This window comes from Balaenoptera acutorostrata, chromosome 10 (genome assembly GCF_949987535.1).
Source record: "Balaenoptera acutorostrata chromosome 10, mBalAcu1.1, whole genome shotgun sequence".
NCBI classification, from domain to species: Eukaryota; Metazoa; Chordata; class Mammalia; order Artiodactyla; family Balaenopteridae; genus Balaenoptera; species Balaenoptera acutorostrata.
This window is the reverse complement of record NC_080073.1, coordinates 4,597,853-4,614,814: the sequence shown is the minus strand read 5'-3', so window position 1 is coordinate 4,614,814 and position 16,962 is coordinate 4,597,853. Positions and strand designations below refer to the sequence as shown.

Sequence of the window (16,962 nt, the reverse complement as noted above, 5' to 3'; positions counted from 1 at the left end):
TTTTTAATTAATTAATTAATTAATTTATGTCTGCACTGGGTCTTTGTTACTGCGTGTGGGCTTTCTCTAGTTGCGGCGAGCGGGGGCTACTCTTCATTGCGGTGCGTGGGCTTCTCATTGCGGTGGCTTCTCTTGTTGCAGAGCACGGGTTCTAGGCATGCAGGCTTCATTAGTTGTGGCATGTGGGCTCAGTAGTTGTGGCTCGAGGGCTCTAGAGCGCAGGCTCAGTAGTTGTGGCGCACGGGCTTAGTTGCTCTGCTGCACGTGGGATCTTCCCCGACCAGGGCTCAAACCCATGTCCCCTGCATTGGCAGGCAGATTCTTAACCACTGTGCCACCAGGGAAGTCCAGCAACTCTATTTTTAATTTTTTAAGGAACCTCCATACTGTTTTCCATAGTGGCTGCACCAATTTACATTCCTGTCAACAGTGTAGGAGAGTTCCCTTTTCTCCACACCCCTCCAGCATTTGTTATTTGCAGACTTTTAACGATGGCCATTCTGACTGGTGTGAGGTGGTACCTCATCGTAGTTTTGATTTGCATTTCTCTAATAACTAATGATGTTGAGCACTTTACATACTAATTTAGACATCAATGTTTCCTCAGAAAAATATCTTAGATGTAAAAGAGGGAATGGCACCAAATAAGTGCCGTGACAAGAGCACCAGGGTGCTAACAGCATACTGCTACCCCTAATATCCGTACTGCTGGGGTTTTCCCTTTCTAGTGAGAAAAGAAAAGAAGAGGGAAGGGCAGAGGGAGATGAAATATGCCTGGGGACTCTGCTTCCAACCAGGGTTACTCCTGACATTTTGGCCATTATGTCATCCATGGGCTCTATTCACTAAAGCCAGAATCACTCCCCTCTCCACATCTCTGCGACAACCAAAATACCCTCTCACATTTCCAAAAGCCAGGGTGGGCAGTGGGGTGGAGAGGTGGAGGTGGGGTAGGAGCTGATAAGTTCCTGGACACCTGAACTTTACAATTCAAGAATTTTCATGAAATATGGTTCATTCATTAAGTATCTGTAAGCCTTCAATCTTGATTTTACTTGTCAGAATCCAGTAATAAATGCCATCATGTTCACTGGCCTGATTTCCTTAGGCTCAACCTATTTGAAATACTTCCAAAAAAAAAAATCTAATATAACAATAAAATGACTTATTCACAGAAGAGAGAGGAAACCCTGTCCCGAGGTTTCTGTATTCCGTTAGACTACGTGTAGGCTTGCTATAGTATTTGAATGGGTTAATTAACACAGGCTATCACTAAACTCTGTAATTTCACTATGGTAACAGTGAAATAAGGACTTACAGCCTCAGGTCAACAACCTGGGGTCCCAGTGAAACTACTCATAAAGTAAGGCTCCCTAAAAGTTATAAGAGACCAATTTATTTATAATTACATAAAAGAAGGGGGATACATATGGTGGGGCCTACATTTGCTTCTGGTTCTCCAGGACCAGGCAGACAATGTAGGCTCAGTAAATGTCTGTTGAATTAATCCATAAGAAACAAGAATATAAATCATATCACCTCAAATATATGCTTATGCTATTTAAATCTACAGATAGTTGTGGCTGGTTTCTGAATTGGAATCTTCCATTTTTTTTGCATTCAGTGTTTTACAGAGCCACCTCTGACTGCTAGACAGTGTTTGCTTATGAATTAATTTTAGTCCTCTAAGGATTGAGTTAGTTTCTGATATTCTACAACCACATAAAAGGTAGAGTTACAATTTTTTTTTCTCCACAGAATTCCAAGCCAGAGTTGTAACAGACCGTAAAAGATAGTTTACCCCATGATTAAGTGAAATCACCCACAATTAAAATGAGGAGACAAATTTCTCACATTAAGACTAAGAAGCAATAAATATGGAAGACCTCTGTTTCCAAGCCATTATTTAGAAAATCAATATGGAACTGCCTCTAGTTTGTTCTTGACTTTGGCAGTCACTCAGGAAAAAAACATTTTCTATCTTCCCATGAATATTTTCTGACAAAATTATTTCTATCTCCTAATGATTTCATAAAAATTAACTTTCAAAACATTTTAAAGTTAAAATGTTTTTAAAGTTAACTTTAAAGTTTAGATGATCGCTAAGGCTTCATAGGGTATTATAGAATTTGTAGACAATTAATCTAGGGAGCTGGAAAGGAAAAGTCCTAATTAAAATTCCTAATAACTTAGTGCTTTCTCTTGCACATTAAGGGGAAAACTTTAGTAAGACAAATTTGCCCATGATCAACTGATAACAAATGTTCTTTGTTCTTAGTGGCTCCTTGTAAACAAAACTGAGATGGGGATATTGTTAAGCATCTCTCTTATTCTTTTAAACTACTAGGAACTCTGTTTTCTCTCAGGGTGTTTTATGTTGTAAGTATATCAACAACAATGTTTCTGTTATAACATCCTAATATTAAGGTAATATTAATAATGCTTCTTTTCTAGAATTTTAATTTCAAAGAATGACTAAGACAACCTTTTTTTTTTTTTTTCCCCCTTTGGCCGCACCGCACAGCTTGTGGGATCTTAGTTCCCTGACCAGGGATTGAACGCAGGCCCTGGCAGTGAAAGCACTAAGTCCTAACCACTGGACCGCCAGGGAATTTCCAAGACAATCTAATAAAAATGTATTGCAATGTAACAAGAGCTTTGTCTGATTTAGGTTAATTAAGATCTTACCCACTAGGTAAGATCCCACAGTATCTAAATTACTTAGAGTTAAGAGATCTGCTAGAGAACCTAGTCACAGCATCTAATTTAGTCCGTGTTTGCTTTCTCTTTAATTGCAAATCGTGTTAAGAACAGTTGACCTTTCCATGAATCACATAATGTGGTGACTTATGCTTTATGTCTGAGAATACCACTGGATTCCAACTTTACAGCTCAAAATTTTAAGTATTCTTTTCAGCTGCTTGACATCTTCAACTCTGACTAAGCGTGGCAATGTCTTTAGCCAAGGATTAATGAAGAGGTTGAAAAGGACAGGAAGCAAATTGCAACAATTCATCAGAGACTGTGTTCCAGGATGATATTTTAGTACTCTTTTCACTCATTCATTCACTTACTCAGTTATGAATAATCAGTTATAATTTCCCCCTCAAAAGATATCATGAAAAACTCTCTTAAATGTACTGCTGGGGCTTCCCTGGTGGCGCAGTGGTTAAGAATCCGCCTGCCAAGGCAGGGGACACGGGTTCAAGCCCTGGTCCGGGAAGATCCCACATGCCGCAGAGCACCTAAGCCTGTGCGCCACAACTACTGAGCCTGCACTCTAGAGCCCGCGAGCCACAACTACTGAGCCCACACACTACAACTACTGAAGCCCGCATGCCTATAGCCTGTGCTCTACAACAAGAGAAGACACTGCAATGAGAAGTCTGCGCACCGCAACAAAGAGTAGCCCCCGCTCGCAACAACTAGAGAGAGCTCGTGCAGAGAAGCGAAGACCCAACGCAGCCAAAAATAAATAAATTAAAAAAAATTTTTTTTAATGTACTGCTGAAATCTAGATATCCTATGTCTTCAGAATATCCCTACTACTACAGTAATCCTATTAACAAAGGAAATGAGTTTAGTCTAGGGTAATTAAACTTAGAAAATCTAATGCCCTAGGAACTAGGGCTTCTTTTATAAAGTACTTATTTATGTACTCCTAACCACTGGTCTTTTAATAGTAACAATTTAATGCTAAGGAGACTGAAAATTTGTCTATTTTTCGAAGAATTAATAGCAACCAGAAAATACCTTTGTACACCTAATTTTAACATTAATAAGAAAACTGAGTTCGGTTCCCCGCCGGGGAGCCAAAAAAAAGAAAAAAAAACCTGAAGTATTACAGTTTTACCTTAAGACTCTCAGTGTTTTAGAAACTTTGGATCAAGTAAATGTTTAAAGTACATATATACACCATATGGTTACACCCATTTCACCGTACATTTTTTTATTAATTTTAAATTCCAACTTATTAATTGGTAGGCTACAGAGATTAATCTCGTGTAAATTAAGGTATGCCATTCTCACTTGAGGCAGATTTTGTTTCAGCAAAATAATGTGCAAATTAAGGATTTACATATAGAATGATATTTATTACATTTAAAAATATTATACTGGACTTAAAAGCGGCTATTTAAAGGAATCTAGAATGACTGCTTTTGAAAGTAAATAATCACCCTACCCAAAGTTATAAGGCTTTGTCTAAATCCAGATTTTCCTATATACTAGTAGTTCTAGTTTCAGTCCAGTAAAATCCCTCATTTAACTTCTATGAGTAGTTTGTAATCAAAGAAAAATAATCAGTTAAGAAATTGCTTTTTAAATCTAATAAACTAGAAACAGAAAATATGCTAAGTTTGAGACCTGTGTCTCTGTCCATTTCTGAGTCATAGGAAAATGTGTTACTTTATTTTTAAAATCAATCTATACATGTCTGTACCTGTAAATTCTGAATCTGCTAAAATCTAAAGATCTTGAGAGGTTATCTTGTTAAATAGTCTTATTTTACAGGTGAGGAATAAAAGCTTTTGCATGTTAATTGAATCCCCAAGTTCCTAACTAGTTGTGAAAGGGCTGGGACTATAAACCAGGTCTCTTGAGCCTCAGCCTCTGGCGGATATTATTCTCCTTTTTAGAGACAACTGAGGCTCTAGTGGCACTACAGTCTAGAACCCTTGCCTCCAAGGTGAAAATGTTCACTCTGATCGTCAAAACCACAACCACCTGGTCAGTGAGAACCAGTAAGAGTTCTGCCTTACTCTAATCCTGCTTTCATGCCCCCAAAGAAGTAATTAATTGAGTATAGTCTTTAGATCTTGCTTATTGTTTGAGGTATGAACAGCTGCCACCTGGATGTCCTGCACTTGGCTTTACTATTTCTCCCTGCCCAGCTCCAAAACTCAGAGGTAATTTTTATATAATTAACTCAGTGGAGAGTAACAGTGAGTCAAATGATGCAAGCAATTTACCAGAGCTTGTACTGGGGAAACCTAAGATAAACAGACAAAAATTAGATTGTTTCATATAATAACCTATATTTGATAAATCATGTATGATAAAAGGTATGTATGATAAATGTAAATGTAATGATGAAGAATGTAAAAGCAGCATTAGTTTAGGAAGAAGTATGTAATAAAAGTTCCATCTTCCTCTACTGCTCTTGCAAATTTTGTGACCTAGTTGGCAGTTCTCTTCTTCAAAATGAAAACAGAGCTTTTAGAAATTAAAAGAATTATCTGAATAGAGAGAACAAACTACTGGTTTCCAGTTAAGGAGAGAGGAGAGGGAAGGGGGAAGGGGCACCATGGGGAGAGGGGATTAAGAGGTACAAACTACTGTGTATTAAATAAATAAGCTACAAGTATATATTGTACAGCACAGGGAATATGCCAATATTTTATAATAACTATAAATGAAGTATAACTGTTAAAAATTGTGAATCACTGTTATATACCTGAAACTTACATAATACTATAAATCAACTATAGTCCAAAATATATATAAAAAAGAATTATCTGAAGATGCAGAATTATGGTAAACTTCCTCTAGACTACTCACTCCCCCATTTCATTCACATACTAATCCATGTAGTCTTTACTTCTTAAAGATTTGTTTTCTAATTATCAGCTTCCTACTGTAGCCCATTCTGTTCCTAATAGCTCTTTTGTGAGAATTATCTTGGAGTATTAGATCTTTCTGAACACCTCATCTCCAGTGATGGCCATTAACAGAATAAATGAAAAGCCTTTAAATCTAGGACACTTTAAAAAATTCCTGTGAACCCACCAGACAACTGTAAAATAGGATGATATAGGATCCAATTCCCTAGTAAGGAAGACGGCTTCACTTTGGCGCAGCAGGGGATGTCAAAGATATTTAATATTGTTGAACTTCAACTGGGTATCAAAACATATTCTTCTCATTTTAAAATTACAAATTCTCCTTCTCCCTCTCTCTCTCTATATATCTATTGGTGAACTTCTCTGGGTACACTGATAATGTAAATACCTAGCAGTGTATCAGAGAGTGTATGTGTTTTATACTTTGATAGAGATTACCAAGTTGTCCTCCAGAAAGATTACAGCAATTTACAATACTACCCATAGTGTAGGTGAATGACTGTGTCAGCTCTAGGTATCAAACTTTTGTATTTTAATTAATCTGATAAGTGAATATAAGATCTCATTTTAATTATCAATTGCATTCTTTTAATTATGAGTAAACGACCATCATTTGATACGTAATTTGACCATGCATATTCCTTTTCATGTGAGCTCCTTGGGACCCTCATAAGAATCTCTTCCCTGAACTTGCAATCAGTCCCTAGACTGATTAAATTAAAATGTCCCTAGATCTTTCAAAAAGACAATATGTATGAGGAACCACTAAAAAAAAAAAAAAAAGCCAACCTGAATTAGGCTTCTCCACTCCCCAGGAATGATTCTGTATAAACGGCTCCTCACAAGGTTCTACCGAACAAAAAATACTGTCTTCCACCCAAGTACCAATTTTAAACAGTTTGAATTCTCTATTTATCCTCAGACTTCAAACAACCACTAAAGTTTTCATTAAGAGCAGATAATAATGTAAGGACATATTCTAATCATATTTCCTGGGCTTACATATCTCAACTTTTCTTATTTTATTTGTCTGGAAAAAGAATTCTGAATTGTTCCCCAAACTATTTAAAAATCAAAGACAGGCTCCTAAATATATCTAACTGGTAGAGGAATCCCTGTACTTTAGGTACAGAAGATGCACATGCAGTTCATACTCATACACACACATACACATGCACACGTGCGCTCGTGCTCTTCCCTTGCCATCAACCCCCAACCCGCCCCTTACATATGGAGGTTAGGACTATAAACAAGAAGATGACAATTATGGTGATTTACAAAGGAGCATCTCTGAAGTTGTCTTTTCTGTATTAGACCTCTTTAGACTATTTATTGAAGAGAAAAATGTTTTCCTTCCTACCTCCAACCCTGTCCCCATTCCACCTTATAACACACACACACTCCTGTCCACGCTCAAGGTGAAACGTATATGAATTTAGGTCCAAATGAGCCTACTTTTAGTTTAAAGGCCTGTTGTTATTTAATTAGAATCAAATTAGTGACATTCCTTACTCTCCAGCTGAAAGTAATCTCCCTTCTCTGAAGTTCTAAACTATATCCTTTTTATTATATATTACCTTCCTATTTTCATTTTTTTGCAAGCTTTTATACTTTCTAATAGAGACCACAAGTCCTTAAGTCAGGGCTGTGTCCTACACATCCCTGAACTCCTTATAGCACCCACCACAGTACTTTATACTGAGTGGCCAGTCACTGTTTCCATTCTTTTTTTTTTTTTAATTATTATTTATTTATTTATTATTTATTTTTGTCTGCATTGGGTCTTTGTTGCTGTGCACAGGCTTTCTCTAGTTGCCGTGAGCAGGGGCTACTCTCTGTTGCGGTGTGCGGGCTTCTCATTGCGGTGGCTTCTCTTGTTGTGGAGCACGGGCTCTAGGTATGTGGACTTCAGTAGTTGTGGCACACAGACTCAGTAGTTGTGGCTTGCGGGCTCTAGAGCACAGGCTCAGTAGTTGTGGCGCATGGGCTTAGTTGCTCCGCGGCCTGTGGCATCTTCCCGGACCAGGGCTCGAAACTGTGTCCCCTGCGTTGGCAGGCGGATTCTCAACCACTGCACCACCAGGGAAGCCTGTTTTCATTCTTATATTAAATGAGTTCATATTTGTAAAGCGCTCTGAATAGTGCCCGCACATGCAAGTGCCACTGAAGTTTATTAAATATTATAAATGAAAGAAACATAATTTTTCTCTTCTCTCTACTGAATTCTTCCTATCAGCATGATTTTTTTTCCATTTCCCTCCTTAAAGAAATTTCTTTTTGACTACATTTCCTCTACCAGTTACTCCCTACTTCTCTGCTCCTTATTACAGTAAAATTCATAAAAATGGCATAAAACTGTCTTCAAATTCCTCTCTTCCCATTCTCAAAGCCATTCAACTGGATTTTATCTCATTCTATCAAAAAGTTTTTGTCAAGGTGACCAATCATCGTCATATTATTAAATCCAAAGACGAGTTCTTAGTCCTCATCTTACTTGACCTATCAGTGTGGCACGTGACACAGCTGATGTTTCCCCCCTCCTATGAAGACTTTCTATAGTTGGCTTCCAGTACACATACTCTCATTTTCCTCCTCCCTCACAGGCACCTCTTCCACTTCTCAAACCGGAGTGCTCAGGGCTCATTGCCTTTTCCTCTTCTCTTCTTTACACTCATTCTCTCTCTTGATGACTTCACCTAGTCTCATGACTTTAAATATCATCTAATTGTGATACCTTCTTAAATTATATTTTCAGTCTCGACGTCTCCTAAATTCCAGTCTCATACAGCCAACTGTCTATTCGACATTCCCACTTAGATATCTAATAGACACCTCAAACTGAACTCTTCCTCTTTCCCACAAAACCTGCCCTACCAGCAGACTTTCTACCTTAATGACAAATCCATTCTTCCAGTGTTCAAGCTAAAATCCTTGTAGTCATCAATTTCTCTCTTATAGCCAATCCATCAGAAAATCCTGTTGGTTCTACATTCAAAATACATCAAAAATCTAAATACTTCTCATTATCTTCACTTCTACTACTTTAGTCTGAGCCATGATCATATCTTGTCTGGATTACTACGATGGCCTCCTCACTGGTCTCCCTTGTTGCCATATAATCTATTCTCAATACAACAGCCAGAATGATCCTTTAAAAACCTAAGTCAAATCACGTCACTCCCCTGCTTAAATTTTTCTATGTGTCCTCCTTACACTCAAAGAGAAAGCTAGTCCTTAAAAATGGCCTTCAGGGGCACACCTGATCTGGCCCTCTGTGTGGCAGATTAATAGCACAAATTCATCCAATCTAGTATGCCCTTCCCTTTACAATTTGACTTTGCCATTCCTCCCATCAAGAGATGGAATCTATTTCTCCATCCCGTGATACAAGGTTTGGCCATGGACTTGTTTTGGCCCAGTGAAACATTACCAAATGTCACACAAGCAGAGACTTGAAAAGTGTTTGTGCCTGGGGCTTGCTTTCTCTTGCTATACTGAGACCTTCAGCAGGCTTTACATCTCAGTCAATGACAACTCCATCCTTATAGCTGTTCAGGCTAAAATCCTTGTACCACAAGGAGAGAGGCTCAGCTGTACCAACCGCCAAACATGTCTTGAACCACCTAACGACTACAGTGACTCCCCAGGCAAGACCAGCACAAGAACACCTAACTGAGCCCAGCCCAAATACCTGACTCGCAGAATTATGAGCAAATAAAATAGCTGTTTAAAGTCACTAAGTTTTGGGGTACTTTGTTATACAGCAATAGATAACTGAGGCACTCGATTACATCTTTGACACCCCAATTACTACCACTCTACACTCCCTTATTCTTACTCTAGTCACACCAACCTCTTTCCTATTCCTTGTATCCATCAGGAACACTCTTGCCTTTGTTCTGTACCCTCTGTTGGGAATGCTCATTGCTCAGATAGCTGTATGGCTAACCTGCTTGCCTCTTTCAAGTCCTTCCTCAAATGTCTTCTTTAATGAGGCTTACACTTACTATCCAATTAAAAATGGCAGCCCAGGGACTTCCCTGGTGGTGCAGTGGTTAAGAATCTGCCTGCCAATGCAAGGGATGCAGGTTCGAGCCCTGGTCTGGGAAGATCCCACATGCCACGAAGCAACTGAGCTCACGCGCCACAACTCCTGAGCCTGCACTCTAGAGCCCGCAAGCCACAACTACTGAGCCTGTGTGCCACAACTACTGAAGCCCCTGCGCCTTAGAACCCATGCTCTACAACAAGAGAAGCCACCACAATGAGAAGCATGTGCACCACAACGTAGAGTAGCCCCCACCTGCCACAACTAGAGAAAGCTCGTGTATAGAAACAAAGACCCAACGCAGCCAAAAATAAATAAATAAATAGATAAATTTATCCAAAAAAAAAAAGGCAGCCTGCCCCCAGCACTTTCAATCTCCCTTTCCCAGCTTTATTATTTTACAGCCCACACCTCTCTAACATACTCCTAGTTAACTTAATAGGCTTATTACTTGTTGTCATCTTCCCCAACTAGAATGTAAGCTGCATGAGGGCAGACAATCCATCTCAACTCCCAAACTCTGATATACAGCAGAATCTCAATAATTGTTTGTTCAGTGAACAAATGATTGGTCTACACCACCCTCTCTTTCAGATAGGATATACTGGAGCTCTGGCATTTAATAATTTCTGGCATGAATTAAAATAATCAATGACAAATGTTTTCAAGCATTAGGTCAGAGTTCTCGACCTGTTTTCCCTCTAACAGTCTTAAGGGATATAAAACATTCTCATGAGGAGAAGGAAGGCATTTTGAGCACTGGGAGGAAGGAAACACTGCAACATGAAACAGTCTCCTTCTGCTGCCTTATTGTACACTTCTCATCCACCATTCAAAACCACTATTCTAGCTATTTCTTTTGAATGAAACTCAATTAAAAAGAAATCCCACAATTACAAAATAATGTGGGCAGAACTTTGCATCGTTCCTATGGAATCTGACTTTTATGTGGCATTCTGAGCCCTATGGAGTGATGAGATTTAGGTCAAGCAGCAGTTTGAGGGTTTAGATGGGAGGGGAGTTTTGTTTTATCTTTCAAAAGTTCACCATTTAATAAAGTGACAGCCTAATGTAAATAACAAATGTTTAAATGATAGCATCTATACAGAACCAAATGATTACACATGCTATGTTCTAAATTGTCACTGTAATTTCTGTGCATTTGTACAGAAAACCAAGGCAACTTATACAGATGTGTGGTGCTGCAGGGTTATTAAGAAAGGAAAGAGGAAATTATTCATCTTTAAAACTGGTCAACATCTGGGAATATTATCTTATGTATTTAAAATATAAGTTCAATATATACAATACATTCTATAATATCCCACTTCCTGAAACTCTCCATTTCTTTCCTAGAGTCCGATATGTTTTCCCCTCTAGAGTTTTCTTCCTTCAAAATGTTTATTCTGTAGTTTTTACAAAGTGTGTGGCAACCTCATGCAAGGAGGTTATATGTAAACCCCTATTTAGAGCAGTTTGATGTATCCAGATAGCCATATTAAGAATTTCAGGAACTGGAGCAAGTACCTCATTTCTGAACATTTTAATCATTGTTTCAATAGGAGTATTTTAGTTCACCAGATTTGACGAATAGTTTGGGTAAGTGAGACAGAGACATGGGTAGTGAAGCAAGGAAACATAATCATTCACTCAGGTACTAAGTATACACTTTTGGCAAGCTTCCTCTACTCATGGATTAATGCAATAAATGGAGAAAATAAAATCAATTATAAATATTTAGATTATGTTTTATGTTTCCCTCCTCTTTTTGGACTGTCAATAATGGTGAAAAAGGAGTTAACTTCTGTTTTACTATCAGTCTCCACCCCCTATCCTTTTAGGGTTCACCTATGAATTCTTTCCTTTTGACCACCCCATTCAACCTGGGCTCGCATTCTTAATAAAACAAAGATAAGTAAACTGACCTTTTATAACCTCAGAACAAACAGAGATGTGCCAGGGTTTTAAAATCCAAGAGACAGAACAAACAACAGAAAAAAAGGGTACAGAGCAGGGGTACAATCTGTTAATAAAGTTGGCATTTAAATTATCAACCAAAAGGAATAAGAGAGTAATTTAATACCAAACTTCAGGGTGAAAAATCTGTTTGGATCTTAAATCCAGTGGCTCACACCAAACAATATTAATAAACGTTAGCTTTAGAATCAGGTAAAACTACAAAGAATCTGCTTTGCTTTAGCATTTATCTCAGAAAATATCTATGCATCATTTATAAAGCCAACACCAAAAAACCATGGTAAAATCAAGCTACAGGCAACGTTTTGTACACATGACTATGGATGAAATGTGAAAACGGTGGCTGTGTTGCATAAAGCTGGATCACCCTCCCATCTAGCTGTATCTCAGGGACTTGCTCTGGTGATCTGAAGACATGAACTTAGCACCAAGATATGTGCATACTGCTTTACAATTCAGAAAATTGCCAAGTCTTTGGGAAAAATACACTGAAAACAAGTAGCTGAGTAATAAGAACCGTTTTTGTTATTTTTTTAAATGTGAGAAATATTTCAAATGGTTTTAATCCTAATTCTCATTTGTTATGCATGCCTGGCATCTTCAAATTTAACCCAAGCTTTTCCCAAGCTGCCAAAGGCAAACGAAACTCTTTTGTTCATTGAAGAAAACACTTATTTTTGGATAACTATTTAGCCTGAGAGAGTGAGGATGACATTTACTCTGCACTGAAACAGCCCATCATACGGGAGAATGGGGACACACTGGTATGATCTGAGCATGACCACACAGCCAAAGAACACCCTGTGCATTCTGCCTAAACACCTATGGGTAAAATGAACAACTAGGAAACACATAATATGCTTCTCAGTTATTGCAGCCTCACACAAGTCAGACCCAAAATAGCGAATACCCGTGGCTGAGATCTACTGTTGAAAAATGCTAAGTTTCAGCAGCTCACAGCATTTCCTGTGTCTGTCTATTCAACCAGCCCCCACTTAAAGCTGTAGAATTATAAGATTAAGGAAGAGATTTTTTAAAAAGACAGATACACACACATATACAACATACGGTTTCCGAGGAGAGTGAGGGTTCCATGCTTGTGAGGGAGAAGGAGGAGGAATGTGTCGAATAACCCTCGGGTTTCTCCCAGATTTGAACATGCTGTACTGTGGCATGAGGTCAGCAGAGACTGACACCAGCCCTGTGAGGCTGAATTCTACCCTGACAAAGCAGTATCACTGTAATATGAAGCAAGAGGATCCAGGGCATGTTGGCCGGTGTACAGAGTGGCTGTTCTAGAAAGTAATGGCAATTCCAAAACAAGAGATCTATGCTGTCACATGAGATAATCTTCAGCCCAGTTAAGCAATAAGCACCCAAAATACTTTGAATCCCAAACACAGGCAGCTCAAAGCATCAGGAAAATACTTTTTTCCTCAAACCTATTTTGTGTCTGGAGGAAATGAACAGGAAGTGGGAAATTTGAAGAACTATTGGTTACTTTGTTTTGTATCACAAATAATATACTGATTCTATTCTAAGATGAGGCACAGTCTTTTGGCCACTGTGACCTAGCTGAGGAGCCCCAAAACTTCTCTGTGACTTTACAAGGAAGAAGGGAGAATATTCTGAAAAATATTTCTGGTAATAGATATATGCTGGAACTTAAGATATGGTTAAAAAACTTCATTTCTCACATATACCCAAAAAGCAGAAGTTGCTACGAACCTAATGCATATTATTGTTTCTTTTTAGGTCACCAAGAATGTATACAACTGTACTGTTAGAAATTCTTCCCTGAAATAAGGGGAACACACAAAAAAAGGTCCTAAATAGAAAAAGGAACCAGAAGACGGAATTTCTGTCAAGAGAAAACACAGGACAATGTATATAATCCTTTACATTTTGTGGTCTCCCTTACATTATGAAAGTTTTACTCTAGACCAAAAGTGACCCAATCCTTTTACCATTCTCAAAAAGACAAAACTATGGTGAAAAGAATGAATTATGAATTATGGATTAATGGTGGGGTTAGGTGTGACTACCAAGGCAGTCTTTCAGAGTGATGGAACACATGAACACACACATGCACATGCAAAATTAGCACACAGCATCAGCTTTCTCTCAAATGTCTCTCAAGTTTTCTTCTGAATACCAGTTCTGCCATTTCTGAGAAGCACAGCAGTATAAATGAAAACAACTCAGGCCTTCGTAATTTCTGAGACTCTTACTTCCTCTTCAAGGGCTTCAGACTGCCTCACATAAAGCATGAGCCCAATGTATATTAGCTACCTTTCCTATTCATATTTGCATCACAGATCTATTCTCATAGACACCAATCACCACGGATTTCTATGCACAAACTAAAAGTTTGCAAAACAGAATTAGAGTTCAAAGTTCTTTGCTTCCCCTGTGCCAGCTGACGACATCTCCAACAGATAAACTGCATCAAAGAGAAGCATGTCTACTGCTTGTTAATTTAGTAGCAGCAGCAGCAGCAGCAGGATGACAACTAAAGCTTGAACTTTGTACTTGTTGTCAAGAAGAAAATGGCACAGGATAAATCAATGAATAAAAACTGTTCTGCTCTTGTATTCTTTTCCGGTCTTTCTGTACTCTTTTTCTGGTCTATTAGTCTTATATTTCCAAATAATATTTCTCAACTCAACCATGGGAAGGATAAGAAGTGTGAAAAGAGCTGAGAGATCAAAGCTATGAAGCACTCAAGACCTGCTTAGTTCCATATTTGGAAATTAATCATAGACACTTTATTGGTGGGTTGAGAAGGGTCTTCAAAGGGTATGAATACGAGAATTAATTCTAAGAAGTGACATCCTCTTGGTTCAAAGCAAAGTCTACCCATCTCCACAAACTATAGTACTATTTTGGCCGCTTGTACTCACCTCCGCTTTCCACTCAGACTTCATTACCTCATCAGTGTTCTGTCTTCCCTCTGTCTCCTGAAGAAAAATGTCCAAGATTCCAGAAGACACATGGATAAACTATTATACGACTGTGCTTCATAACATTTAGCTCTTCTGTGACTTACAAGTTAATCAAATGGGATATACCTATGACCTTTAACACATGGTAGTGTTCCACCTCACCACTGAGATCACCGATCTCAGGACTAATCATCCCTTTGGAATTACATCTTAAGCTTTCATATATAATAAATTAAATCTCACTGGTGCTACCCTATTCTTTCCCCCTCCTCTGCCCACCAGGATCTACTATCTTTCAAGACAAAGTCAAGGTGGTAAAAAGAAATCATGCAGAACTGGATTAGAATCACGACTCTACTGATTACTGACTGTGCAACGTTCATAACCACGGAACATCAGTTTCTTCATCAAAATAAGAATACAGCACACCCTTCAGAATTGTTTTGAGCACTGACACACATACTATCAGATGCTACTACTACTACAGTGAATAAAACCAAATTTCAAGAATAATCTCTTCTATGTACATGGCTCTTTACGGAAGTTTTCAAAGTAATTAATTCAACATAATCTCCATTTTACAAAAAAGGAGGTTGAGGCTTGCACAGGTCTGGAATATGGTAGGGCCTCTGTAAATATCACCTACTATTCTGTTTTTTTTTTAAGATTTTTTTTTTTGTTGATGTGGACCATTTTTCAAGTCTCTATTGAATTTGTTCCATTATTGCTTCTGTTTTATGTTTTGGGTTTTTTGGCCCCGAAGCACATGGGAACTTAGCTCCCTGACCAGGGATGGAACCCGAACCCCCTGCATTGGAAGGTGAAGTCTTAACCAATGGACCGCCAAGGAAGTCCCTATCAGCTACTATTCTGAAGGCTGACTTACTCAAGGTTACATAACTAGTGTAGGTTAGGATTAGAATGGAGGAATTCTGACTCTTCACTAACATTCTTTTTTTTTAATTGATTTTTGGCTGTGTTGGGTCTTCGTTGCTGCGCGGTCTTTCTCTACTTCTGGCGAGCAGGGGCTACTTGTCGTTACGGTGCGCAGGCTTCTCATTGCGGTGGCTTCTCTTGTTGCGGAGCATGGGCTCTAGGCGCGCGGGCTTCAGTAGCAGCATGTGGGCTCAGTAGTTGTGGCTCACAGGCTCTAGAGCGCAGGCTCAGCAGTTGTGGTGCACGGGCTTAGCTGCCCCGCGGCATGTGGGATCTTCCCGGACCAGGGCTCAAACCCGTGTCCCCTGCATTGGCAGGCGGATTCTTAACCACTGCGCCACCAGGGAAGCCCTAAAGCACCTTTTAAAAACTGATTTTCTGTTACTCATGGCACCCATTTCTCTTTCCGTTTTTTCTGTGTGGCCATTGGGACTCTCTTTCCAGTGCCAGTGTTGGGGGTGGGGGGTATGGCTTGCTTTGGCTTTGTGTCTGTGACATGAGTGGGGACCAGGAGGATCCGAGCCTGGCAGCGAGGTCTGGGTGATGGGGGTGGTGGTGCAAGTTCAGAGCCCAGTCAAGGTGGGGTTGGGGTTGGTTTGCGCCGCTGTCCGTGATGACGAGTTCCTTGGCCAGCAGGACGCGGCGGTTCAGCTCCTCTCGGCCCTGGGAGGCGCCTGCATCCTGCAACCACTAAGGCAGGAGCACCGGGGTCCCGGGTCCTGGCTCCCGCCGCCTGTGAGTACAGGCGTCCTCTGCCTTCACTAACATTCTTTTCACTATTTTGCCATTCAGTTATTTGCATCCATTTCTGTGCTTCTGTGTTTACTTGGAGGAAATAAAATTATAAATTATATTTCTCATGCTCTAGCTCTGTCATTTATTTTTTCTACATTGGCTTTCTTTATCTTATAAATTTACAGCAGCTTTTGCATACTTAAAGTTCCCTCAACGTTCCTCTGTACATTCGTCTTAATAACTGAAGATTCCATGACTTATTTCAACAAAAGAAGTTAAGACCATCAGGTCATTTCTTGATAGACTTCTAACACTACAACTTAACTCTGTAATTCCAATACTGTAATTCCTCCTCAGCAGATGTCTCATCTATTACTTACGGTTTCCAACGGTCTGCCATGGGGAAAGGACCCTCTGATCTAAATATCTTTTTTAAAAAAATATTTATTTTACTTATTTATTATTTTTTTGGCTGCACCAGGTCTTAGTTGTGGCATGCATGTGGGATCTAGTTCCCAGACCAGGGATCGAACCCAGGCCCCCTGCATTGGGAGCGCAGAGTCTTACCCACTGGACCACCAGGGAAGTCCCTGGTCTAAATATCTTGACCTCACACTCTTCACATAATATACCTAGAAGCCAGATCAGAATTCTTTCATTTATGCCAGTTACATCTCTCCTTTTAAAGCAATGCTTAAGA

General features: G+C 39.2%; 1 protein-coding gene across 2 annotated transcripts in view; it reads right to left on the bottom strand.

Annotated features, from left to right (window-relative positions):
* Positions 1-16,962, bottom strand: part of TMCC1 (transmembrane and coiled-coil domain family 1) — a 156,914-nt gene that overhangs the window by 55,845 nt on the left and 84,107 nt on the right. Inside the window, exon 3 of one of the 2 annotated variants that reach the window (XM_057554412.1) lies at positions 14,550-14,606. The exons of the other annotated variant lie outside the window; for it this stretch is intronic. Within the exon in view, the coding sequence (XP_057410395.1) occupies positions 14,550-14,606 (57 nt within the window). The remainder of the gene's footprint in view (positions 1-14,549; positions 14,607-16,962) is intronic. 2 annotated transcript variants of the gene reach the window in all.